The sequence below is a fragment of the Neolamprologus multifasciatus genome, chromosome 11 (assembly GCF_963576455.1).
Source record: "Neolamprologus multifasciatus chromosome 11, fNeoMul1.2, whole genome shotgun sequence".
NCBI classification, from domain to species: Eukaryota; Metazoa; Chordata; class Actinopteri; order Cichliformes; family Cichlidae; genus Neolamprologus; species Neolamprologus multifasciatus.
In genome coordinates this window covers 13,438,813-13,466,193 of record NC_140449.1, presented here as the reverse complement: position 1 = coordinate 13,466,193, position 27,381 = coordinate 13,438,813, and the positions used below count along the sequence as shown (strand labels likewise).

At 42.5% G+C, this 27,381-nt stretch overlaps 2 protein-coding genes across 5 annotated transcripts in view; one reads left to right on the top strand and one right to left on the bottom strand.

Moving 5' to 3' along the window:
- The window catches only part of LOC146507957 (teashirt homolog 1-like), a 35,929-nt gene extending 25,694 nt beyond the window's left edge, over window positions 1–10,235 (bottom strand). Inside the window, exons 1-2 of one of the 2 annotated variants that reach the window (XM_085177318.1) lie at window positions 9,883–10,235; window positions 7,143–7,720 (exon numbers count right to left, since the gene is read on the bottom strand). In XM_085177318.1, the coding sequence (XP_085033444.1) occupies window positions 7,143–7,182 (40 nt within the window). In that variant the 5' untranslated portion in view covers window positions 7,183–7,720; window positions 9,883–10,235. Of the gene's footprint in view, window positions 1–7,142; window positions 7,721–7,939; window positions 8,515–9,882 lie in introns of those variants that run through there. The other variant, XM_085177317.1, reaches the window with a different exon arrangement.
- On the top strand, window positions 9,096–26,561 carry LOC146507956 (prostaglandin reductase 3-like). 3 transcript variants are annotated; one of them, XR_014876858.1, is made up of 4 exons: window positions 9,096–9,717; window positions 11,986–12,704; window positions 14,064–14,225; window positions 21,923–26,561. XR_014876858.1 is itself a non-coding variant. In XM_085177320.1 (3 exons), exons 1-3 carry the CDS (start codon window positions 9,434–9,436, stop codon window positions 14,150–14,152), a joined length of 1,092 nt encoding a protein of 363 aa, XP_085033446.1. In that variant the 5' UTR covers window positions 9,096–9,433; the 3' UTR covers window positions 14,153–15,421. The 3 variants fall into 3 exon arrangements, 2 of the variants coding, with proteins under 2 accessions (XP_085033446.1, XP_085033445.1); XM_085177320.1 differs by lacking the exon at window positions 21,923–26,561 and having other exon boundaries at window positions 14,064–15,421; XM_085177319.1 differs by lacking the exons at window positions 14,064–14,225; window positions 21,923–26,561 and having other exon boundaries at window positions 9,098–9,717; window positions 11,986–13,106.
- Window positions 26,562–27,381: the final 820 nt, after the last annotated feature.

Below are 27,381 nucleotides of genomic sequence, written 5' to 3'. Positions count from 1 at the left end.
TGCCCACCGCTGTCATCACACCATCACACATCCATCCCCCCCCCCCCACACACACACACACACTCCATAACAGAGGGGGGAAAAACCCCCACACTTAATCATTACATTGCTGTATGGATTTAAGCCATGCTGAGATAATTTAGTATTTGTTAAAAGACGAGAAAAAAAAAACCCAAAAAACTTTTCAACTCTTTCACTCCCCCAGCTGCCTCCTTTTAAGCCTAACCCTAACCCTGACAATCTCCACCTAAGTTTGTCCGCCGAGGTACAACCAACGGGAAAAATGAGGAGTTAAAAAAAGAAGAAAAACATATTTTTTTAGCCAGCCTCATTTTTGTTTTTTTGTTTTTGTTTAGCCCCAACACCAGAATTCCTTTTTTCTCTTTGCTTTTGATTGGCAAAAGAAGAAGAAGAAGAAGAAGAAAAAAAGAAGAGTATTTATCCAGAAGTGAAAGGGGTGGGTGGGACAGGGTTGAGATGAGAAACATGCTGGAGAGGGTAAAAGAGGAAGAAATAAAGGGAGACATAGTGCTGCAAAATGAGAGAGGAGATATGTGAAAGAGTCAAAGAGAGAGAGCGAGAGAGGTAGAGGGAGATAGAGAAGAAGAGAGGGAGGAGAGGGAGGAGTGTACAGGGGTTGGGTGTCCCTGGATGGGGTTTTTGCTCTTCTGTAGTGGGCCCATCTCGTTTGTCTTGTTTGTTTGTTGGCATCAAAGAGCTGCCTCTCACTCCCCCTGCTAACTGATGTAATGAGTGGGTAAGCTACATGTTTTTTTTTTTTTTGTTTTTTTCCTGCGCCGAGGAATTCAAATACTTATTAAACAAAATATTCTGTAATTGCTCATCTTTTATTGATAGTAGTAACATGTTAAATTTGGCTCTAGCAGACTTTCCCATAGCCTCTCGAGGAGGCACAGCACTGATCAAGAGAGCAAATTTACCCTCGGCAAATGTAATACTTTACTTAAGAAAATTTAAGATGTCAATTTTTGTGCTGTAAATGTTGCATGACTACTTCTCTTGAACGTTTCCCCTCTTATCCTCCTCATGTCTCAAATTATGTGCCAGAGGAAAGCAAAAAATAAATAAATAAAAAACACACACACACAAAATATCAACAGTTTTTTTTTTCATTAATGAGCTCGGAGGTCTTACATCCCTACTGTGGAACCTTAACAAACTGTAATTACTCAGCACAACACAAATATTACATAGTAATTAAGCACACTTAACAGAGAGCTGATAATGGCGACAGCAAGTCGTTTATCAAAGCTTTGAGTCCTTTCTGAAATTTCATGAAAGTTAAGAAAACGAGTTTGTTATGCTGCTGCAACATTGAAAAATGAGAACAAAAATTCTTTATTTGGGGGGAAATTGTTTTTCTATGGCAGTCAGGAATAAGACTGCTTGTCAGCCCAGTCCCAGAGGGCTGCTTTCTATCTGTTTCAGACTTGATTTTCTCAGACTAGCGTTTTTTTTTTTCCTCCTTCTTTTTTGGATCCCATGACTTGCTGCTGTTTTTATGTGCTGCAAGGCAGGCAACAAAGCACATCTGGCTTCTTTAATGATATGATTTCCCATCATACTAAGCCACCTCCATTATGACCTCCCACAGAGACATGCTGGCTGCACTTAAGCATTAGGTGTAGGTGTGTACGTGCGTTTTTGTGTGTGTACGTGCGCGCGTCTGTCTGACTGTCTGTGTTTATGGTAGACGGTGTGCATGTGTGTGTTTAAAGTGCAGCGAGGGCAACACACTGCTAGTGATGGTAGCGGCGTGCCCCGAGGGCAGGTTTTTGCTGCGAATGCCCCGAAAAGAATCAAAAAGAGGAAAAAGACAAGGAGGGACATTAGCGGTATGGCGTGAAATCTATCTTTTATCCATGTGAACCAAAAAAAATACATGATTACAAGTTTGCTAATATCATCTATCTTGTAATTAGTTATTCCTGATAATCCTTTTTTTTTTTTTTTTAAACATTCAAAAAACCTGTTGATCTTGAAACCGTTTTGGTAATGCTTACACAACTAATATTTGCACATTCATGCAAAGAATTACAAGGATGATAAATGAAACTAAACCATGTAAGAAACTAATACCACACACAGACACACACACAAACACCAGGGGCACTCGTGGTGACTCGAGGCATTAGAAGAGCGAGCTGAGCAAGTTTGACCTCTGACTGGCTCAAATCCCAGATGTAAATTTAACTGCTAGTTTGGGAGGGTGGCGCAGGAGCAAAAGTGGCTATTGACGAAGTCGATCGATGCCACCTGCTAACGACGCCACCGCTCCAATTAGTGTAACCTCTAGCTGAGTCCGCACACACCGGGCTAAATAGAATGGCCAGAAAACATACAGTACATGCGAGGTGTGTGTGTGTGTGTGTGTTGGGGGGTGTTGGGGCTGAGATGAAACAAGGCTGCGGTTGATCGATAAGTGTTCCCGCTCTGTCTGATATCCCTCCTTTTTGACTGGGAATAGTGCAGAGATATAACAGTTGAGATATGAGAAACATGGCACTGCTCTTGGAGCTTGTTTTCCTGCTCTTGCAGTGATGTGGGGGGTTGGGGGGGGGGGGCAGAGGGGCAGGCCACGCTAAAAAGGATGACTAACATGGCGTGGTTGCCGTTACACTCGTTGGAGTTATTCATTCCAGGAAAACTAACACCGGTCAGTGCTAAGCTACAAGCTCACACACACACACTCTCACCTCATCTCTCTCCCTTTCCTCCTCTTACACACTCACACAAACATGCACACACTTCTTTTTTTTTCCTCTTTTTTTCATCCAAATCTAACATAAACTTCTCATTTCTCAGAAGCTGTGCAGCCTTTGAGCCATCGGAAGTTAAGTCTTCCAACTTTCAAGCGAGATACTAGTTCCTTTCTTGAAAAAAATAAACTTTTCATCAAAACAAGACTGTTCTAATTCTCGGGGGGGGGGGGGATTCAAATCTGGCAACACTGAGTTTTTTCAATAAAATGCACACACACACACACACACCTTGAGCCTATGCAGTGCAGTATTCCTCAGGACAGACAGAAGGGTGAGTTGATGTGTGTGTGTGTGTGTGTGTGTGTGTGTGTGTGTGTGTGTGTGTGTGTGTGTGTGTGTGTGTGTGTGTTTGTGCGTGTGTGTGTGTGTGTGTGGAGGGGGGTGTCACATAAATCTCAGCGTGCTGATTATTTCGAGGGGAGAATATCACATAACAGCATCGTCAAGTAAGAGCACAAAGGTCGCTGTGTAATCTTAGCTACCCCGGGCATGCAAAATCATTAATCCCCGGGCACTGTGATTCTCCAGCTCGGAATAAACTGGAGGCCTTCAGCGAGGCGGGCGGCTACAACACCGAGCTGGGAGAACGTTCAGCCAAAATACGAGGAGGCCGTTCTATGAAGTGGCAGTGATTTACTGGCAAGGGTGGGGGTGGTGGGGCTGGTGGGGCCGCAACACACGCGAAAGTGTAAAAACTTCAACAGAACGTCGAGATTTTTAAAAATGGTTCCCGGGATTACTCTGGAGCGCTGATGCATCAGGCGGTTAGAACAGGCCTCAGCCGTGTCATTAATACAAAAATAAATAAAGCTCTCGCAAGAGTTGAGAAATTTCCACTGAGGAAATTACAGCAGAAAATAAGAGGAAACTTCACGAAAAATGCACTGCATTAATGATAATAATAGTACTTTTTTTAAAAAAAAACAACCCGAAAACGATTTTCGGCGTAACCGAAAGAATTCAAATGAAAATAAAAACAATGGGACAAGCAGAAAATTAGCAGAGAACAGAGGGATAGGCTGCAATGTGCTGTGGCTGGTCTGGCTCCCTTATTGCAAGGTTATAGGAGGTGGTGAGGATGGGGGCGTGTGTGTGTGTGTGTGTGTGTGTGTGTATGGGGGGGGGGCTTACTGAGGTCATTAACTGGCATTGTCTCCTGATGTGATTAGTCAGGTAGCAAAGTCCATTTGTCACCTGCACAGGCAAATTGAGTTGGTGCTGCACTAGGGGCTATGGGGACTGTATAATATCAACTTGATTACATCAAGGCAGCTGTGGACTTGACACCTTACTGAATTTGTCAGCATTAATCGTTAGGGCCTGTCACAAATCCATCAGCTCCACAGATAATTAGGGCTCTCTCTAATGAAGCCAACGGGATGCAACCTTACCCCCACCACCAACACCACCCCTTCCCCACTCTATACACACTCACCGTTTCTCTTATAATTAACCATCATGCAACGGAACAAGAGCGACTATCTCGTCGTCTCTTTTCCCTCGTCTTCCTCATGTAAGACTATGCAAGCCTGCCTACCATGAAAGGCGGCGTCACTGCTTTCTGTCCTTTACTTTTTTTTGGTTTTTCCTCCTGGCCTCTTTACCTTTAAATCGAGGCATCGACTGTACGAGGTGCACGTAGTAATGCACAACAGGAGCATCCATCTTTGCACAAACAAGAACACCAGGGTGTGTGTGTATATATATATTTTCACAAACTTGCTGATTCAGGTTTGCAAAGTTTCTTCGCGTTTTGGTTTCCATGTTCTGGAATTCCTGTGTGTGAATTTCCTGATGAAAATTATAAAGCAACAGGAAGCGTAACAACGAGTGCTGCGTTTTCATTGCATCGGTGGAATATGTCATTAATGGGGTTTTTTTGTTATCTAAACAGCAGTGTCTCACACACACACACACACACACACATGCAGATACTTCAAAATGATCCTAAGAAATCCTGTGATAAATTTCTTTAAAAAAAGAAAAAAAACAAAACAAAAGAATTATTGTTTAAAAAAACATTTGCGGAAACTGTAAAATTTACTGCAAAATAAAGCAATCGATTAACAGCCTGATCAAAGAAAAGTTTTAACATGGGAAGCTCAAGCAACCCGAAAATTCAGCTCTTTGCCAAGAAGCTGCCTAAGAAGTGCACTGTGTATGAAAATTAACATGGAAATGTGCACATCTGATTATGTAACTAAAAAAAATGAAACTGTTAAGAAAATCTTTTGCTGTTTCTGATTTGCAAAATAGAACTTTGCATGGTGCGGCCTCGAAACATAACGCACCTAATAAAAGTCTCCACAAGCTTTACAAAGTGAGAACGAAAAAAATAGGCCGTCCAAACAAGTCTGCTATTGTTGTTTTAATTGTCTGACTCCTGATTTCCATGCCTAGTCCCACTATGAGCTATTTCCTCTTTGAGCAGTAGCACACAGAGGAAGCCACAGGTCAGTACGAGCTCCCAGTGGAGCATCGGGCTAGCCTGGTGTGTAAGTCGGTGTGTGCACGCGTATCAGCGTGATTGCGTGTTAGTCAGTCGCTTCTGGAAGCGTGGAGTGGAGGGCGTTATCTCTAACCGGCCATCGTGTTCGTGAAAGAATGGAAAACATCCCGTTTGCCAAGCTGTGATTGACCATTACAACCCATGATGTGCATGGCACTCAGTGGACGTTGTAATGGATCAATGGTTTGTGTGTATGTGTGTGTGGTGTGTGTGTGGCAGGAGAAAGGAGGGGAAGGGAGGGGTCACAGAGATGTCATGTTTTTCATGCCTCCATCTACATGCAGAAACCTAACGGGAGTCCCTCTGCTCCCATCGTGGCCAACCTTTTCCAGGGGGATATTTTGCCAAAACAACAGCGGTGACTGTTCTCTCCGTCTCACACACACAAATGCAGAAAGGTACAGCGAGACTCAGTATATAAAACTCGATTCTTGCTTCGCAGTGTGTGCCAGAAAACATATTACTGGTTGCCACAAAGGCAAACGAGAAAAGGCGAAGTTAACAGCGAGCACCGGTTGAATGTTCATCCGTCCTACACTCCTTCTCATCCTCCTCCTCATCCTCATCATCACCACCACCATCATCTTCATCATCGCCAGCTCTCTGTTTAAAATGATAAAACCTGCTGAGTTCAAAGTCTTCGTCGGCTGGCCCTCCTGTTCGACCCGCTTTGCACCTCATATTTCAAAATCTCTTTAAAATTCTGTAACTGTCTTTTGTTCACTCCAGTTGTTAATGCCTAACTTCAAAGGCTCGGCCTCATTAGCACAGAGGTAGAAACCCCTGTCACTCATTTACATTTGTTTAAAGGCTGCAGGGAGACAAGAGGAAAAAGGGGGAGTCCACATCCAAACCACTAGAAGTCAACCTTGTCGGTCCTCTGACAACACCTGGTTTTATCAGTTGGTCACATTATAAAAATCATATCCAGCAGTGGACCTCAACTGTGGGCTGATTCTTGCAGCGAATAAGGGAGGAATATTTCGGACGAGGACGGCCAGAACCTTCTATATTTTCATCTAAGAATATATAGGAAGAGGAGGAGAATTCAAATACCTGTTCTTTTTAAAGAATGTTGGGGAATTTCTTGCAATTGAACATACACACGGTGCTTTCATCTGCTTTCTGTGCAAACACATTTGAAGAAATAAGGTGATTTTTTCAACCACAATTCCCAACTTTTTTCTTTATCCTTTTTTCTTTTTCTTCCTTTTTTTCTTTGCTTTTCAGTTCCTGGTTAAAAGCAGGGTTGTGCATTTGAGTGGCTACCAGAAGCATGCTTGTCTTCATGGAGGGATTTATTGATGTTTATCAGGGATGAATAGATCAAAGACTGCCACATGACAGACGATCAATCACGCATCAAATCAAGGGTGGCAATCCTCTAATAAAATAAAAAAGAAAGGAAAAACCAGCTCTCGCCCGTTTTTCTCCCCCCTTTCTTTCCCAGTCAATTATTCATCATTACTCACTCTTGAACCTCAAAAACTCCCTTTTATCCCCATAACATGCCATTTAGTTTATCTCACCATTCTTAATAGAACTTTCCTGGCACCGGAGGATTTTAAAAAAAATCTCAAAGTGGCATTGCGCAGATACGTGCGTCATTTGCGCAATTAGATACATTTTAAACACAACAGTGTGTCCAGGGGTGAGTTGTGCGCTGTGTTATTAACACAAATAAATTGATTTAAACCATAAGTTGTAAAATAATAATAGTAATAAATCGCAGCATGCAGTACTGCTAAAGAAAAAAAAGGTGGAAGGAGAGACTTCCAATTGGCACGTGGAAATAAAAACTAGTTGGTTACTGGGATGGGAAATGGTCGTAATGGAGGGGCGGGTTATACCTGCTGATCGCCGCGGCTCTTGCTGCTTTCTCCTCGGCATAGTGACCGTCGCGTTCCACGGTGCTTCTCATGCAGGAATTACAAACAAATGGAGTCTTATCAGTTTTGAAAAATCATCCCGTTTTTCGGGGGAGGGGTGTTGTTGATCTCTGAGCTGAGAATGTCTCTTCAAACCGGCTGCTCTTTTTTGGATGTGATAGCTGGGTCGGCTTCAGCGAGACTGAGCTCAAAAATTACGAAGGGATTCGGCCAGCTCCTGACACCTTCACGTCCATTAAAAATCATCTTCCTTCATCTCTCTCGTGGCAGAGTACGAAAAGAAGCAAAAAAAAATCAGCACCTTGAAACCCAAGTTTTCGGTTCACTCCCTTTGGGGGAAAAAAAAAAATAAAAATCCCTCTAATCTCCAGTGCTGTTTGGAGGGGGACGATAGTTTGCTGCGCCTTTTACGCACACCAAAACTAAAAAGAAAAAGAAAAGAAAGAGATTTCTGGCGGTAACCAAACAAATAAGTCCCGAGTGCACACCTCTGATAAGTAATGTATCCTTGTGTTTCCTTCCGTTCTTTTGCCACAGACCTGAAAGAGAGAGAATGGGAAAGGAGAAGAGAGATAGACAGGCATTAGATGGGTTAATGTCAATCCCGTCACCACCACGCCACCTCAGCCCGGATCCAGCCTCACCAGTCCGGCGGAGACTTTTTTCCTCCCTCCCCTTCTGCCCTCTTTCTCTCCCACAGAAGGGGAAAATAATTAAATAAAATAAATGGAGACGAGTAGGCTTTCTCTCGTACTTACGTTTTAAGAGTCGCGAAAATGATTTTCACCGCTCATCTGATCGCATGTTGGACAGAGTCGTTTTTTTTTTTTTTTTTTTTGGAGGGGTGGTTGATGCGGTGGAGAGGATATCACTTGAGAGAGAGGGGAAACAAGACGCAGGCGCATCCAAGCTTCGCCAACAACAGATCAGATCGACATGGACTAAAATATTTGTCTCTTGAAAAAGCCACCAAAAAAAACAAGACGGGGGGAAAAAACTCCAGGGACTGATCCGCGGTCTCTCAAAAAAAAAGAAAAAAATGGGAACGCGGCGGATCCAGAAGCTGTTTCAGACAGTCTCAACTGATAGACAGACGCATCGAGTGGCTTTTCCTGCTACATTTTTACTCCTCCCCTCTCCACAAGCGTCACCCCTGACAGAGGAGCCTACCTGTCAATCTTTTTAATTGTCTTGTTTTCCCCCCCTCTCTCTCTCTCTCTCCTTCTCCCTTTGCTTAAAAAAGAAGCCAAACCTCCGACAAAAGGATGTGATCCTCTCAAAACTTAATGCGAAATCAGCTAACAAAACCAAACTTATCCCAACGCCTCTTGCAAACTATCAAAAACAACAAGGCTCACTACTTAAGTCTGAGCTTTTTGCAACTCAGGTGACATCTTAAGATCGCCTGGTAGTGACACGGCACGAGTTAGGGCACGACTCTTGCTCCCGCTGACGTTTTAATATCCCCCAGTGCGCTCCGGCAGCTCTGTTAAGAATAGATCCTTCCAGAAAAATGACAGTCAGATGACAACAGACGATAACACAGCTGCATGGAAGGAGCAGGCAAAATAAATAAAGAAACAAATAATGGAATGAGATGAAAACAAGACACTTTCACAAATCGCCTGTGGGAGCTTTTTGGTTACAGGTGTAGTGTGGGCAGAAACATCTCCCTATGACGCTCACAACATTTAGTATTAGGAAGAAAAGGGGGGAAAGGCGCCAGTCAAACGGGAGCGCATTCGTAGTGCACGCTCGGACCGTGATTTTTGTTGTTATTTGTAGGTGTTGGAAAAAGATCCGATGGGTTGGCGTTCTTTTCGTGGGAGTGAAACGGCTGAGGATAGCCTGTGTGGGGAGACGAGGATTGATTTGTTTCACCTTAGTAGGAAGTGAGTGTTGTGTCCGGGAAGGGGAGGGACTCCCGACGACAAGTCTGAGGCGCTGCTGTGCTCCACGCTGGGGCTGCACCAGTGCAATGTTTTAATCCTAAACTCGATCCCCCGCTTGTTTGCTTTGCGTAAGAGTCACGCTACGACGCATCGCGCTTTTTTTCTCCCCCCCTGTTTTGTTTTTTTAATTTTTGGTCTAAAAGCTCGTTTGGCCCGGCTCAGCCTGGCCCGGGCCTGGCCTGCACGCCGTGCGTGTGCAGAGGGGAGGCTTGTGGTGCAGGCTAATGGCACCTGATCGACCTAATCACAGGCACGAGCACACGTCAAGTTTGGTCGTGAACTTTGTCACATTTCGGAATCATGTCCAGGGTGCTGTTGGCGAGAAACGGCAGGAGAGCACTACCGCTAATCTACGGGGGGCGCAGAGGCACCGACACACTTTCAGGAGTTCATCTGGCTGCGAGGCGGTTCATCGTAGATATGTCCTACTCGGCGCACTTCATGGATTTTAAAGGATCCTCCGTAGCGAGCAGTATGAAAAAGCTGGTAGTCACCAAGCTTAGCCCGAATTTCAGAGAGGCCGTTTCTACGCAAACCGTGGCCGTTCCGACACCCGGAGACGCGGACTTGCTGGTCAGAAATCGGTAAGTTAATTTTGGTGACGGTGGGAACACACGGACTCTGTTTTTCTGTCGGTCGGAAAAGCGTTAGGTGACCCGAAGCGTCTTCTTTCTTTTCTTTCTTTTTCTTTTTTTAAAATGCCGATCTGTCAGGAGATTGTTGAGAAGTTATTAAACGGCTCCGCTTACCTCGAATCACCCATGTCCAGCACCTGCGATCACCCTCATCATTATCATCATCATCATCGCCACAAGATGGAAAAATACGTGAGGAATAAGCGCTGTACTGTAATTCCAAGTTCCGCCCTCTCTGCATTTGTCTATCAATCCATCTCGGCATCTCTCTCTCTCTTCTATCGCTCTCTCTCCCCTGCTCTCTCTCTCTCTCTCTGTCCTGTCTCTCTACGTCACCAACCTGCAAACAGAAAGTCATGGGGGGGCTCAGGCTGGCATCAAGAGATGGAGATGATGGAGAAGGCGATGGGAGTGCTACACGGCGCTGGAATTGCAGCATCATTTCTTTCATTCACAGCAGCAGAAGGCAGAGTGTATCCAGGAGTCTGTTGTACGGGCTCTGTTGTGCTTGAACAGAGTCGACATTATTACAGTAACAGATAAATGAAATTAAAGCCAAAAAAACATACATTAATGCTTTTTTTTAATAGTTGGATTTCTGCATAAATTTCTGATTCCACCTCACTCTGCTTTCAGGTTCCTACAACATTGCTGGCTGTGTGCGCCTTATGTGGTTTTTAATGTTAAGTCAGCTTTACATCAGTCCACCTCGGGGTTTACTGTTGTATTTACTGCCAATAAAATACAGTCCTCCCCGAGACTGAGTGTAAAACATACAACATTAGGATCTTATTAGCTTGTAAGACAGTCGCTTGGTGCACCGAGACCCTTGACCGTCTGGGTCGTCTGTGTCAGTGATGCATCACAGTCATGGGAAAATGTTTTAACTGACAGGGGAAAGTAAACCAGAGGACACTTTGTCCCGTTTTGCACGGTGTAAGAGAAATTTTAAAAGAATATAAAATACAGAAGAGTGTGAGCGGTTTTTATTTAAAAAAAAAAATCATAGCTGCAGTGAAAAGAGGAGACTCAGGTTTAATATATATATATATTATATGAGTAAATAAAAAAAAAAATGCGTGCAGACATTTTTTACGTGTACTAAAACCCTTCACTTCCACGAGTCCATGTGTCCCTCAGCATCTTATCTGAGCCACATGTGCACAAAAATCTGGTCACGCACATGCAAAGGACACAAGTCGTATAAAATTGCAAGATGTGAGTTTTTGTAGTTTTCTGGACTTTCATTAATTCTTGAGAGACATAAATAAGAGAGATTTATTTTTTTATCCCCAAGTGTAGCGTTTATCAATACGCTGTATCTTATTTTGTAATTTCAGTGGAACCAGTGTCAAATTATTAGGCTCGCTATCATTTAACAGAGCATTTTGGCCAAACCTGTGTTACCTGTTTGAAAAGTTTTTCCAGGGCTTAGGCTTGCACAGACTGAGACTTTGTTGTTACAGATCCCCTGCTAATTTGGAGTGTTATTTTAAACTCAGAAGCCTTGCTAGTTTATGCACATGCAAACAGTTTGTACCTTTTTGATAATAAAATAATACGTCGCTGCGAGGAAACTGATTCCATAGATGTGAAGAAGTCAAACCAAGGCGTTGTGTTATATCGTCGCCACCCATCTATAAACCACAGAAGCATTATCTGGGAGCTCAAAGTACACGTGTGACATGCACGGTAATGAGGCACAGCATGCGTGCCGCTCTAAAAGACAGTAAATGATTTATTTATACGTTCCTTTCTCACATATTTGTTTCCAGCATGTTACAAAAGTAAGATGAAAACAACCGTCTTCATGTTGAGGCAAGAAGCAGCTATCTGAATTTTTTTTTTTTTTTTTTAAAGTGCAGTTTGTTGTGGGTGTCTCTGAAGACAATGAATCATGACATCATGCAATGCGTTTTGTGATACAAACCTTTCCCTGTCAGTGCAGGACTTTCCGAGCAAAGAGAAGGAAAAGAGAAAAAATAACTCATTGCCAAAACAAACCAAAGCGTTTGGGCCCTGTGCGCGCCCGTCTGCACAACAAGGAAGTTGACCTTCATACAGGATTTCAGGAAATATGTGCTTACGCTAATAACCGCATGAAACCCCGTTAACTGAAATGCAATGTTAATGTATCCATTTTGCTCAGCACATGCTGATGTAGCAGGTTTATTTCCCCAACTTTTAATCCTCAATTATTTTTCTCTTGTGTTTCAGTTTTGTGGGAATCAACGCCTCAGACATTAATTACTCAGCGGGCCGTTACGACCCTTCGGTGAAGCCTCCCTTTGATGCAGGTTTTGAGGGCATTGGGGAGGTTGTCGGCCTTGGCCTTAGCGCGAGCTCCCGCTACACCGTCGGGGATACTGTGGCCTACTTCGGCAGTGGCGCGTTTGCCGAGTACACGGTGGTCCCAGCCAAGGAAGCTGTGCCTGTTCCTGCGGTGAAGCCAGAGTTCCTCACCCTTTTGGTCAGCGGCGCCACGGCTTATATTGCCTTAAAACGTCTGGGCGACCTGGCTAAAGGTGAGACTGTCCTGGTCACGGCGGCCGCAGGAGGAACGGGACAGTTCGCTGTGCAGTTTGCCAAGCAGGCTGGTTGCCATGTCATTGGGACCTGCTCGACCAACGAGAAAGCCGGTTTCCTCAAATCCATCGGCTGTGACAGGCCAATCAACTACACCGCTGAAGACTTGGCTAAGACCCTGAGGAAAGAGTATCCACAAGGCATAGACGTGGTCTATGAGTCAGTCGGAGGGAGCGTCTTAGAGCTCGCAGTAAACAGTCTGGCCAATAAAGGCCGGCTGATAGTGATTGGCTTCATCTCAGGGTACCAGAGCGCTTCAGGGATCCCACCTTTCAAAGGAGGAACGCTACCAGTCAAGCTACTCCAGAAGTCGGCCAGCATTCGGGGTTTCTTCTTGCCCCACTTCTTAGGTGACTACAGGGAGGCTCTGAGTAGCATGATTCAGATGTTTGCCAAAGGGAAGCTAGTGTGTGAGGTGGATTGCGGTGATTTGGCAGAGGAGGGGAAATTTGTAGGCTTGGATGCGGTTTTCCGGGCAGTGGACTACATGTACGCAGGGAGAAACCTGGGCAAAGTCGTGGTTGAAGTGGCGTCTGTTAGTAATAGCAAGCTGTGATTTAACTGATTGTAGATGCACTTAAGAAATCACACTTAAAATTACAATGATTCAATCAGTAATATATGTATATTTATAGTTTAAGGAAGGATTTTTAACCACAGAAAAGCTCTTTATTTTTGTAAAATGACTGATGATACAGCCCAGTAACTAAAAATAATGTCATGAATAAACATACAGCAACTTTGGAAAGTGATTTGGGGTTGTTTTTGCTTTTTTGTGTGCACATGCACTCAGTCATGAATATATACAGCAAAGAATTTAATATAAAATATTTAAAGTTTTAAATAAGTGTGTGCTAATCAAAAGTCACCACATATTGAAACTCAGAAACAAAAGCTAAGGTTTTTTTTGCCTCCCCCCACACCTTCCGTCCACCTCCGAAATCATGTTAGACCTGCTGCCATAATGCGCTTGCTTTTGGCGCTCTCGAGCACTTTATCTACCATAAATGTTTTATGATAGACTTCATTGTTTTTCTAATAGGGCCTTACATTGGTATGTGCTTGTCAAAAGTGAGTGCTGCTCCAGGTGTGCTTGGCATTTCATTGCCTGTTTGTGGCTGACAGAAACGGCATTCACACAATCAATCTTTTCATTCACATGCCCCGAAGCTGCACATAATAAAAAAAAATTAGTCCAGCTAACCAGGAGTTCAGCTAGAAAATGTCATTATTTTCTTCCACCGTGAGTAAAAAAAAAAATCACTCCTAGTGAATGCTCTGCGATATACCATTTGACACGTTTTTTTTTTTCCATTTCCATTTTTTTGAATTTAATTTGTCTTTTTGAAACAACAAAGCCTTAAAAAATACCATTTAAAGTTTAATCACATTGCACTCATTTTTATAAAACCCAAAGATAAAACTTTAGTGTTTCTTTCAACTTTGAAAACCTTATTGAGCTTTTAAAAAAAAAAAAAAAGTTTTCAGAGTCCCAACTTCAGCAGTGTACTGTTAAACCACTCCAAAAGCAGGAAATGGACAAGAGATGCTTATAACAGTCCGTGTTGGATTACTGTACTGTGTGTCATTTTAAACAAACACCTGTTCCTACCTGGCAGGAATGGCTGTAGTCTTCATGCACCGTGAACACGTTATTTCCTCATCCAGGTGGCTACTCAAAATATAACCCAGTGTGAAATACGTTACAGGTGTGACCCCAGCATGCAAAGCTGCTACCTTCACCAGACGGTGCAGGAAATCAGAAACACACCAGGCCAAGGCGGTTCTGAATCCGTAGTGGAGCAAGTCAGAACACCTCTCAAAGTCACTCACACGTACGGCACAGCCTGTGTCAACAAGAGACACCGTAGGTATGTTTGTTGCTTTGAGTCAGGCCCATAATGTCTTACGTGCACGGTTATTTTTAATTTTCCGAGTAGCTGTTAGGTTTTTTTTTTTTTTTTAAACTATTTTTAGCTGCTTAAAAATGTGTGCATGTTAATCATTGTTTCTGTTACTGTTGGAGTTGGATGACTCACGCTAGTCGATGCTTGCCAATTTTTTGCGTAGCTTGCTCTTACAAATTTAGGTTAAAAATTATTTACTTAAATCACGGATGTGACGTTTTTGCACTCATTTATTCAGTATTTAAAGCACCACATCTGTGATCTAAAGCCTCTCGGGTCAGAATAATTTTTTTTTTACCCATGACAGTTCAACTTTAATTGCACAATTTAAAAAATTGTTTTTAAAGATTTTTTTTTTATGGACAGTAATTAAAGCAGAAATGGAAGTACTGGGAATTGCATAGGCGTAAGTGACCAAGAGAGCAAACACACTTTAAATGACTGCCAGTCACCTCTTAACACCACTGCTTGCTCAGGAGTTAAAATGAAAAAAGAAAAGCAAGCTCTTACATGCCGGCCACACAAAAGGTGAGAGGAGTGATAATGCACGTGGGTGCGTAGACGAATTTAGCATGCGTCAGTACTCCTGTGCATCCATGTTGGACTGCGAGAAGGAGGAGGCCGGGTGTAGCATCTCTTCAATTAACAGGAGAGGCCCTGTCTCGCCGTCCTCCGGGGCCTACCTGTACCTCCACTGATTAGTGAGCAGTCACAGCCCCAATTAGAGAACACAGGAACCTGGAGAGACAACACTCTTTATTTAATTGGATTGTGTTGCAGTCCTAGGCTGCTAACTGGCATCGCATTGAAGCAACCTGGAACTGCAGAGTGTAAACAAGACATTAAAGATGGTGAAGGTCTTCTAGAAAAGTATTCACCGGCTGCTGTGAGGTGGTGAAAGAAAGGAGAAAAAAATCAAGAAATTAGAAATCATGCTAAGTGTCTCTCTCATTTTAGTTTTGTTGCTGCTCCTCAGAAGGGACAAACATTAACACACAAACTTAAATAGGAGATGTACATGGAAGGAATGAAGGGTAAACTTCATTTTCCCTTTAATGTGAATGTGGATGACATTGTAATGCATGCAATGCAAATGTAATGCACTGATTATCGCAAGTATTATCAAACTGATTGCATAGGAATTTATAACATTGGAAAAAGTTGAATGTGTTGCCTCCATTGGATCGCCATCTATTCCCAGGAATTTACCTTGTGTACTAGCTACTGTGTAGCATTTCAGATGGCATAAGATTGTAGTTTTATTTTACATTTACTACAACAGTTACTATGTAACAGTAAAGGAGAAAACATTCAGAAATAAAAAGCTGAATCCATGAAAATTAAGCACACTGAGGGCTATTTTTGCTACTACAGTCATATTTACTCTGGTGTGACTTCTTTAAGCTAATGGCAGAAAACCAAATATAGTCTTTAGTGTATAACACTGTGCACTCAGTCTCCTTATGTTATATTTCCTCGCTATTTGTGCTTTAGTTTCACTTTGATGCAGCAATTATGGAGTAATTGTCACTTGTGACCATGGTGGCCACAAGCTCAGCAAAGTTAAATGTACTCTACGTTTGAAATAAAAATGTTCAGTCGTTGCTTCTTTTTTCCACCTTTACGTTAATTAGCGGTGATCACAACTTTTTTGTAGCTCTCAGGTCCACTTTAATTTGCCATCCAAGACAACAGCGCGGTGCCGGATTTTATTGTTGTACGCTGACATTCAGGGTAGGAAAATTCTCAAAGGTCTCCCTCTTGTTCCTTTTTTTCCCTGCTAAATCCTCTTTTTTTCACAGTTTCTTCTTGCTGGAATATGTGGCACATAACAAAGACATCACCCTCTTTAGTGTGGGATGGTAGTCTACCTCCAGGCACCTAAGGGACACTGGCTGGCTGCTCGGTGCTGCCAGGATCTAGACAGTCCAGTTTCTTTCTCTGCAAGTCAGTCAGGCCCTCTCAACTCCCCAACTCCCTGAGCCCCCATCACTCCTACCTCCGCCTAATTACCAAACCTAAAACCCCACTCAACTAATTAGCCACAGCAGACCCAGGAACTGTGAGTAAAGGTAAAGAGATGGCTTCATTCAAGTGTGTGTGTGTGTGTTGGTGTGTGTGGTGGTGGTGGTGGTGGGGGGGGGGGATGTGTTAAAGAGAGGGAGAGTGAAAAGAAAAGACAAGAGGAAAGGGAAATGGAATATTCAAGTCTCCTTTAGCGAGCACGTCTCTACAGCCAATTAAAGTCATTTATTTTAACTCTTTGCAAAACCTGTGAGTTGTGCATGACAGCATGACAGGGCTGTGGCTGTGCGCATGTGTCTCATGATATGTAGCCATGCACGCATCCGCGCCTAGCCTCGCACACAGACCCACAAGCGTCCACACGCGTCTCAGTATGGCTGGCAGTCTGTCGGCTTCTCTGTCTATCAGCGGAGGGAGAGCTCAGTGGGACATAAATTACAATATGCAGCAGAACCACTTGTGTAAGTCTCAATGAAGGGGAGGAATAACTTTCTTAATCAAGTTCCCGTGATTAATTGTAATAAAGGTGTCATCCGTAAATGTGTCCTCCTGATTGAGTAATTCGGGGCCGGAGACAGTAAGCACATCCCTGGTGATTGGGGGGGCTGGACAAAGTGTGGAGGAGGGAGAGGGGGAAGGTTTGTGGAGGACATAGTGAGACACAAATAGCTCCTGGGCACACTGGCAGCCTTCGCACAACTGACAGTTATGAAATACAATTATCAGTGTGATCTGCTTAAGAATTCATCAGCAGCTTCACCGGCCAATAAAGACGTTCAGAGAGAGAGAGAGAGCAAGGGAGGAGCAGTGACACAAGAGGAGAGAAGGCCCCACTGATTAAATGAGGTTTTTATTTTGTCCAACAGATTGTTCACATTATGTTACACTATTGTGAAAGGATTATCTGCAGCCTTCTTCCCGCTCTAAGAATTCCCCATTTTGTACCATATTATCCATTTAACCTCTGTTCCAAACAACTGCATTTAATAAGGATAATCTTTTTTGTGTATGGTCACTATGATTCAGTGGTTTCCATGCCAAACCCTCCCTGAAAAAATAAATAAAAAAATAAGCTTATGGGTTTTAGATGATAAATGAGGTGACATTTTAACTGTGGCTTGTTAATACGGAACAATGTCTTCTAATGACCAAAAGTTACACTTGGCATATATCAGCCGAAGAGTTCAAATAAAAAATCCTGTTTATTTGAATATTTCTGAAATGAAATCTTTGAAAAGTGACTTTTAAAATATCCTAGAATGAAATGAACAAACAAAAGTCTGCTGAGAAAAAAAAAACCTACGAATTCTTTCTTTTCTGTACTAGAAGTTTTTCAACAATCACTGAGATTCTGATCTTTGATTTGGGAACTGCTGGTTTATGTTTCAATAGCTATAAACATATAACTTTATGTCAAAGATACTGTATAATACCATACAAAAATAAGTGCACCTGAGAGGTTTAGATTCTTATAAATCACCCAATATTATATATTCCACAGCTCTCAAAAGAATCACCTTGAAGTCTCTTTAGTGATGAGAATAAAGCTTTTGCTACAGTCGAGGTAGTACAAGAGAGAAAGGAAACCCTCTTTAAAGGTTTTAAGAATCCGACATAATAAAAATAATCTTAGCATGTCTTAAAATGAGGTAAATACAAACTTTGATTAACTACAAAAAATTATATTGCAGAATTCTTTATTTAACACAAAGTAAGCCAAAAGGCAGAAGCAGTGTGTTAAAAAAATAAGTGCAAACGTCAAGTAGCAGCCAGGTGGTGATAATCAAATACTTGATACTTGATTAACTGATTGTTAGAAAGTGTGAGTACCTCCATAAGAGTAGAGGTTTTGGTAGTTTGCTGCAGCATTCAGGTGGGTTAACGTAGTACCAAGGAAGAAACTAATCGTTGCAGCCCAGCAGTTCATGAAGGGTTATAAGGGAATTTTCAAACATTTTGAAGTTCATCATTCTTCAGTAAAAAACATTTTTCACAAGACCAAAACATTTGAGACACTTGCCAATCTTCCCAGCAAATTCACCCCAAGGTCAGACTGTGCAATGAGAAAGTGCAAAAAACCCAAGAGCAACACCTCTGACTCTGAAGACCTCAGTCAGCAAATGCAAAAGTTCATGTTAGAGGAATTAGAAAAAGACTGAAAAAGTGTGGCTTTTTTGGAAAGGTTGAGGAAAGAGAAAGCTTTTGTATCCCTAAAAAAAGGAAGCTGGTTACACAGCTTAGTTACGAATAACCCACAAGATATGTTAGACGACGTCCTTTGGACAAATGAGACAAAAGAAGAGATGTTTGGCCATAATTTACAACCAAACGCAACATATCAGCACAAACACCTCATACCAGCTGTCCAGCACGGTGGTGGCGGAGTGATGATTTGAAGTGTTACAGCATGCAGCAAAAGGGGCAAAGAGTTAACACCCACCAACACAGGAGGAAACTGGTAGAAATGGAGAGGCACAAAGACGGGGCACAAAGAGTGAAAAAACAAACTGATAAAACGACAGGACTATAAATACACAAAAACAAAATGAAAACAAGATCCAGACCCATAATGAAAACCCCAAACCATGACAGCCTCCTGCAAAACATGGCACAGACTCCACACACTGAGCCCTTATCTCAGAATCGTCTGTGTGCAGTTACATGAAGAGACTTTGAGACATCCTAAATCCACATAAGAGCTGTTGCAAGTTCTCCCAGAGGATTCCAGCAACGTACCTGCCAAAAGCCTCGAAACACCAGGTAGAATAATTTAAAAGGCAGAAACATTGAACTGATTTAGATGATTTCCATTTACTGCGCTTTGTAAGGTTCAATTCACATAATTCACGCTAAAATGTTTATATCATAAACTAGAAGTGCACAAATATTTTACACAAAGCTTTGCCTGAACTGAACATTTTTGCCTAAATAAAGAGCACCGAGTTGGACAACCAAAAGCTTTTAGATCAAGCATGGTAACCAAGGTAACTTTTGACAAATGATAATTGTGTGCTAGTGGTCAAGTTCAAGAGCAACTCAAAAAAAAAGCACAAATTTTTAACAATGATGATTTAATACTAAAAAAACATCTGAACAGTTTTAATTTATAACCATCATAGCAGTGTAATAAAACATTATTCTAACACACTGTGCCACCTTTAAACATAGTGCATAAAAGATCAAAACAGGCACTAATGTTTCTATTTGACAGATAAAATCACACTCGGTAACATTCATCATGTCTTTCTGCCTACATTGACCCTTCGGGGCATCTTTTGTGGCCTCAGGAGGGGAGTGAGGGTCCCTCGCTGGGTCTGTTCAGATGTAGATATACATTCAGGTGAAAGGCAAGGGCGCTATTCACCACCGCAGGATTAATGGCAACATCGTCACCAGGCTGACCAGCCCCACATTTCTATTGGCTGGATAAAGAGGAAAAGAAAAGATGGCGGTTGGGAACAAGGGGAAATATGAACACCCTGTCGGTGTGATGACGGACAGGTCCTCAGCCCAGCTCCCCCAGGTCCCTCCCCGTCCTCATTCTTTACTGGCCCGAGTTGGCTAGTGAGGCAGCATCTCTGCGGCCAAGGACACAAGGGTGTCAGCGATGCGTCTGGGTAACATCGTTCATCAGGGCGCATCGGTAATGGGTAGCTCTCTGTGACAGTGGTCATCAGGACACAAAAGCAAAAGGGCCTATAAACATCACATGACAGATGGCTGGGAGGACAGCTTTGGACAGGGAGGGAGGGATGGAGAGCGAGAGATAAAGTGAGCTAGAGGTAGAAGGACAGAGCTGGAAGAGAGATCTCAGGCTGGATTGTTAAGTCTTAGGAAAAGTCTCAAGTGCTGGATGGTTTATGAATGCCCATGTTCAATGTCAGCTGTGAAGGGAAAAACTAGAAACCACCGGGGAAATGCTTCGCAGCTGACGTCCGACAAAAAGCCATCAAATGAGCAAAGTCGGTGCAAAATAGCCCAGTGAAATAGTTGATATGCAGAAATGAATGCAAATTATTTTGTCTCATTGCAGTGAAAACACCAGTTTTTAACATTTGTAATACATCTGAAATGCTGTTCTGCTGTTTTTTTATGCAAAGTTTAATTTTAAGAGTTTGTATTTTCCTTTCTTTTCTTTTTTTTTAATCTCCTGGTTAGTTTAACTCTATTTCAGTCATGACTTTGGCCAATTAGTGCAGTGAAACACCTTCAGCATGGTGGGTGCGGTCTAAGAAAACAGATAAACGGCAAGTCTGATATGAAAGATGTGCAAGCTTAAAAGCCTAACAGTGAAAGAATTTTTTTTTTTAAAAAACTGTGCTTGGAAAGTAAGAATGAGACTTTCAGGACGATGCAAGAGGACTTCACCAAAAGGACGTTTAGCACAATTTTCACTTTGAAAAGTTTGATAGATAAGTGCCCCCCACTGGAAGAGATGCTGAAGGAGGAGGATGTTTTTCAAGAAATTACAGTCTTAAGCAGTCTGAGGCGGAGTGAAAGTTAAGGAATAATTATGGAGGTGATAGCAATGACAGAAAGCGAGAAACAGGTTGTGTGAAAATGAGGTGAGGCGAAGGTGTCGAGGGCTGTCACAGAACTGACTGCAGAACCTGTTGTAGGTCCCTGTAGAGGGAAGGCAATTGTTGTGTTAGCAACACCTTTGTCACCTCGGGATGTATACTTTGTCTCTGCGTGTTTACAGGGACATCAAATCCCAAATGTGAAGTATCGTCTTCAAAACAGAGGGAAGTGCAGCTCTCTGCCCTCCATAGCGACGCCGCGGGCCATGCTACGTCTTTTTCTTTGTTTTGTGGAAACAGCCTTGCCCGTCCATTAATCGTCATCCATCCATCCTGCGCACCTGTATATAAAAGGGAAATTAGAATATCCATCACTTGAGCGAAACGTCACCGTGATTGATGGGTTAGTCACAGGATCCCCTCCGTTTCCTCCTCAAGTCTGTGTTTCAGCAGTGAGAAGTGAACATTATCTAGCGCCATGATCAGATTTAGTCCACACATTTCCATCTAGGAGAGCATTTTTGAGCGGATGATACACAATCCACGCGAGGAGGCAGCCAGCAGAAGGTTTATGGAAATCTAATATCATAAGGCTTTTTGGTTTGTTAGACTTGTTATTCGTGGAGTGGGCTGGTGACACTTTTGATGTAACAGTATAAGACAATGTAACGAGGCAGAATCTCATTTTGTTGAAGTGTTTCTGTCAAACTATGGTCTGAAGGATGATGGGGAAAATCTGTGCAAACAGGTTTTGAGTGGGGTGTGCTAAGACTAAAATACCAACTGTTCTCGGAGAGAAGCCTTTGGTAAATAACAGGAAACATCCTCTGAGAAGGCGATATGAATGCCAGGAAGTGTGGAATCCATATTTGCCTTTTTTTTAACGTAAAGTAAAAAGCAAATGGTTAAAAAAAAAAAAAGCATAAATAGATGGGGCAAACAGATGATGGGAATGTAACTTGGAACTGAGATGGAAACTGCTTCTTGTCATAATCATCTGCTGTCAATCCAGAAACATAGTTTAAAAATCCATCCCGGTCAAGTTTATGTCTCCTTCTTTGTCTGATTCCCCTCTGTTTGTGTGTGTGTGTGTGTGTGTGTGTGTGCTTTGACGAGGTGGCGACAGGAGCCCTAACGCTGCAGGATGGAGAAAGGTGAACAGGAAACAGAAGGTGCCCATGGAGGAGGTATATGACATCTGTCAGGATCCAGGGTGGGCGGGGGATTCAGCGCCCCCCTTCTGCCGGCCGAGGGTCACCCATCGCACTGCAGTCGCTGAAGTTGTCACGACACCGTGACACTTCCTTGGCAATGGTGGCTGAGAGCCGGACAGCCCTCGGACGTTCAAGACACACACATATTTTTGAGTAAATTTGTCTGAGGGGAGTGGGGGGCATTTTGTATGAGCTGTTTGTTCCTTCTCTGTACAGAAATGTCAGCGTCTTGCTTATTGTTTCCTCTTTCTTTTTTTCCCCCCCTTCCCCTCTCTCTTCAGGGTCCTGGACAGAGGAAGGTCAGCTGACATGGCAAGGTCGACAAACAAACAAACAGAAGGAATTAAAATGGAGAAAAACAGGGCAGATGAAATGTGGCGGTGTTTTTTTTTTTGTTTGTTTGTGTTTTTTTATCTGTGTGAGGGCTGATGGCTTGTAGCAGCCATTACTCTCTGTTGTGTCCTCTGCCCCCCATTGGTTGCAACAACACCGCCTGGCACTGCTGCCAGTGTCACGTCATCTCATACTTCTGCTTAACTACACGGGCAACAAGGGCCACTTCACACCAGGATCAGTTTACTATTTCTCAGGCAGCCGTGTTTGCTCAAGGTGGCAAAGGTCATTCACAGTGGATTTGATAAAAATAATTTTCCTCAGCCAGCATGAGTTCAAATTAGATTTTATCCCTTTTTTTTTCTCCTCGCCCTCTCTCTATATGAAGGGGAAAACAAAGGAAGTATACCCGCAAAATTCCACTCAAACGCTTCACAGTAGCCTGGACCCAGACCTCTAGCTCGCTGCCAAATATCTGATTTCTTCATGAAATGGCAATTCAGTCTGATTATCTCATTAGGCTAATTGGAGCATCTTAATGTTCTGTCTAAACTGATGATGTCTGGCTACCCTCACTTTTACAACATTTATCACACAAACCAAATGACAATACGTTGACCTCGTGATTAGCTCGGCTGGTCCACAAACGGACAGTTTATAAAGAGAGATTTGTTTGTTTGGTTGAAAATCCTTTTAGAGTGAAAGATGAGAAATGTGGATAAATTATAACTCTGAACTGAGCTTTAAGTCCTAAATTCATTCACATTTAATCTATAAAGTGCAGGAAACTGTGCTGTAGGTACATTTTAGGACAGTTTTAAACCATAAACAATTTTATAGCCCTCTTGAGTGGCAGTCTTGTGAAAAGATGAAGGGATGTTGTTATAGATCATGATTTGAAAGTAAAGCCTCAGCTAGAATTGTTCTTTACCAGCTATTGTGCAGAGTGCAAAGCACAAAGTCGAGCAAATTCAGACTGAAGTGCAAGCATCAAAGTTTTTCTGGTGCTAAATTAATTTCCAGCTCGCGCTTGCAGATGACAAAGAATGATGCCGTCATTTAGGCTTCACCGCGTGGAGCCGGTAGGATCCTCATGACGTTCGGCTCGGGCTGCTGCAGGTGAAGCCTGGGCCTCACCCTCACAGATCTGTATGCAGAGTGTGCCTTTAAAAAAAACATGTTTCTTTTGTTTATTCTTTGCGTTGTCTTTTCCTTTCTGTGTGGAGTTTTGACATCGGAGATGACAGGTGTCTGTGGAGTGGAGGAGGGGGAGGAGGAGGAGGAGATGCTGGTAAGAAAACAATCTTTGACTGCCTGTGGGTGAAGGCAGACTCCTCTAGGCAAAGCGGCCTTCAGCGTTTAGCTGGGGGCGCAGTATCAAAATCACAGCCACTGCTGTACCCCTAAGGCGCTAATCTCAGCCAGTTACCGTCAAGTGCTGCTTCTTCTTTATATAATCCTTCATTCCCCCCCTTCCCTCGGCTCTCTCCATCTCCGCCATTCCTCCGTTTTCCCAGACCCAATCCGCAGAGATGTGAGGATAAATGACAGTTTGAGAAGGTGCAGGGGAAGCCAGGCATCTTGAATCCAACAATGTTTCTTTGCTTACCAGTGTTAAATCCAAACCGCGCCGCTTTCAGAAAAACGGTTTGCTGGAATTGTAATATCATAATTAGCACGGCTTCTGTGCTTATCTCCACTAAACTAGGCGTCTCACCAGATGCTGAGGAGACCTCAGCCGTCATTCAGCCGCCTAGATGGAAAAGGGTTGTTGTTTGATCACTGGATGACTGCTAATTTAATAAGTGTTAACTATGGTGCGGCCAAGCGAGCGGGAGCGGAAAAAAAAGAGAGAAAAAAGGGAGGGAAAATGTTGAAGTAAAAAGCATTAAGATTAAATGATGACATGTTCAACTGTGCGCATAATATGAGGCTTAGTTAAGTACGCGCATGCTGTTTGTCAATTATTTAAAACCCCAGGAAATTAAGTCCAGGTAATCTCATAAGGTGTAAATAACATTCTTTTTCATGGCAGCTTAATTGAATTCATTTGACACTGTTTAGAAATAACAGAATTAGATTTGCTTTCACATGAAACTAAAGACTGTCACAGGGAGGTCTTTGTAAAGTTGAATCGAATTGGAATTAAAGTTTAGTATTTCAAACACATCTGGAGGGATCAGATATGAGAATAATTGAAATAACAGAGGATTACTCGTGCTGCCTGCCTTTTGCAAAAGAAACCAGTGTGGACTACAGTAATGTTTGCAGCACGTCAGAGGTCAGAACTGACCTGTTATCTGTGCGAGAGCATCACATAAATGCCCCCAAATGCAAAACATTTGGCATTAAAAAGGATCTCGACCCTCTGCTGACTTGTAAATGGGGAATAAATTCAATTTCTACTCTCACTTCAAAACATTTTCTGTAATTATTTTAATCTTCAGTGTTTCACGTGGAAAGTACATTTATTTGTTTGCCACCACCGGTTATTCCACTGCAGCCCTCCACTATATTAAAGCATAAGCTGAAGACCTAAAAAAGATAAGTAAATGTGTTGCTGGTGAGGAATGAAGCAAAGATGTTTGACAGCGGGTTGTAAAGACCAGGCAAGCCATGCAGACACAGAGACAGTGGCCTCGGGCATTTCTGATTTGGCCTTACTAGTGGGATGGCATGGCTTGACGCTATTTAAACACACACACATACAAACATGCAGACACACGCACGCGCGCGGACAAACACACCCACGAAGAGTTTTGATGCAGACTGTAGGTGAAGGCCAGTGTATGTCTGTCTTGTCTTGTGAGTGAGCGGGGCCGGAGATGGAAGCTGGGTAGACAGATTGGAGGGACGCAGGAGAAGAGGGGAAATGGAGGGATTAGATGAAACCTTTCAGTGCGTGTCATCATCCCTGACATTCTGTAGGGCTTGACCTTAACAGAGCAACATTGTGTCAGAGACAGGGTCTCATCACAGCCCACACACACACACACACACACATATGGGCGCACAGAAAACTCTTCAGAGATCCCGACAGCCTGGACATCAACACCCAACATATTTTCAGCCTGGGAATAAAAACAGATAAGTCAGGTGATCCTAAAAGTCAAGTATCAACAACTGAGGAACTATTATGTATCTCTGTTTTGATGTTTATTATGCTCTGTGATGACCTATTTACTGATTAGTGAGTGATTACACTTCAATTTAAGAAAATGTGATGAAAGAGTTTTGTGGATGTGTTGCTTTCCCAAATTTGCACACTGTTGGTAGCGAGCTTTCCTTTCAAACTTGATCATTCATTGCCTGGTATTTCCGGTTGGTGTTCACATCAGCTTTTGAAATCAACAGTAAGAAGAAGAAAAGCAGACATAAAGACTGACAGGTGACTCGTTTTTTTGACGACTATCCCTCATCATCGTTGCCGCATCCCACGGGGAAATCAAGTTCCTTTGATAGGCACCAGGAAGTGCATCTCTGCTACTGATCCTTACATGTACAGCAGATTTACATTCTCTGGCATCACAAGGTTGAAAGAAAAATATTACACGCGCCGTTAGTTATGATCACAACCTTGTTATAAATGACAAACACAGAGAAACAGGACAAAACGAAGCTCCGGGGTTTCGTTTTACACTTCCATGGCAGAGGAGAGATAAGAGAAAATCAAAGAGATATGACTTTTAGTCATTTCACATCAAGCTTTAAAACTGTAAGACTGATTTCAGTAGTGCAGCTTCATATGACAAATGGGCAGTTTTGGGTGGTATTATCAAGGGTAAAGTGGTCTCATGAGAGGATGGCATCCCAATAAAATTAATTACATTAAAATTTCAATATATTAAAAACTAATTTTTATTTCTTAAGTACAGGAATACTTCCAGTCCCTCAGCCTAACTTTGGCATATCATAACATCTATTAATTCTGAGAGGATATAGGAGTTACCAACACTACCACCAACCTGCAGCTTTGGTGTTGTTGTTTGTTTTTCAACTATATTTTCACTGTAACAGGATCCTCTATGCTTCCAGCACTGCAAAGATTATTTGTTTGGCTTTTTATGGAATGGTATTCTGTGTAATTCTCTCTCTTTCTCACCCACCCCCACCTCATGCATGTGTGTGTCGCAGGGAATATTGTCAAAGCTTGTTGCCAACTTTAAATAAAACCTATTATTCTCGTTATTTGAGCCGTCCCTTTATTTGTGTTTTTTTTTCTTTTTTTCATTTGAGTGCAAAAATGGAAAGTCGTTTTTACGTTTCACTGCACGATGTGCACACCGAGATTTGTGTCCTTAGCCGTTCACGTGCGGTTAAGAGACTAACGTTTGCTACTGCTTTCACGCTCACAACAGAAATTTATTTAAAGCCAGCCTATAAAACACAGAGGGAACCACAAGTCTTATATTGTTAGCAGTGTTGGGGTCGTTACTCGCAAAAAGTAACGTTTTACACATTACTTGTTACTTTACTTAAAAGTAATGCGGTACATTACTTTATTAGTCTCTGGAGAAAGTAATTTGTTTCATTATTTTCTTAGTCTTCCGTAAAATGACATGAAATGCACTAAACAATATAAATCTTATGCTACAGTCCCACACACCAATACGAATCCCTATCTAATGAGGATCTTTTAGTGTTTAAGGTCAATAACACAAAGTTGAAAACCATCACAAAGAGAATACCTGGTGAAGCTCAGGGTCTTACTGCTCAGCTGGGATCAGCATACACTCGGCTTTATCATTACTCTGGGTTGGCTAGCTTAGCATTAGCATGCTGTCTGTGCAGATGCTTGCAAAGATGTTTTGTTTTTTCCCATCTGCCTGTAGCGCATAATCTTAGCTTAGAGTTTTAGCTCAATCCAAAAACTTGGTTGCAGTAGTAGTTAGTTTAGCATCGTATCATCAAAACAGGTATTAATAAGTCGCCCATATGTACATATACATTTATGTGCAGGTAAGGGATTAACGTTTGCTACTGCTTTCACACTTACAGCAGAAATTTACTTAAAGGTAGCCTATAAAA

Excerpts from the sequence above, each read along its gene's own strand:
- LOC146507956 (XM_085177319.1), top strand. The coding sequence starts at position 9,434 with ATGTCCAGGGTGCTGTTGGCGAGAAACGGCAGGAGAGCACTACCGCTA. Across the intron at positions 9,718-11,985 it reads GACTTGCTGGTCAGAAATCG|TTTTGTGGGAATCAACGCCT; the intron begins GTAAGTTAATTT and ends CTTGTGTTTCAG.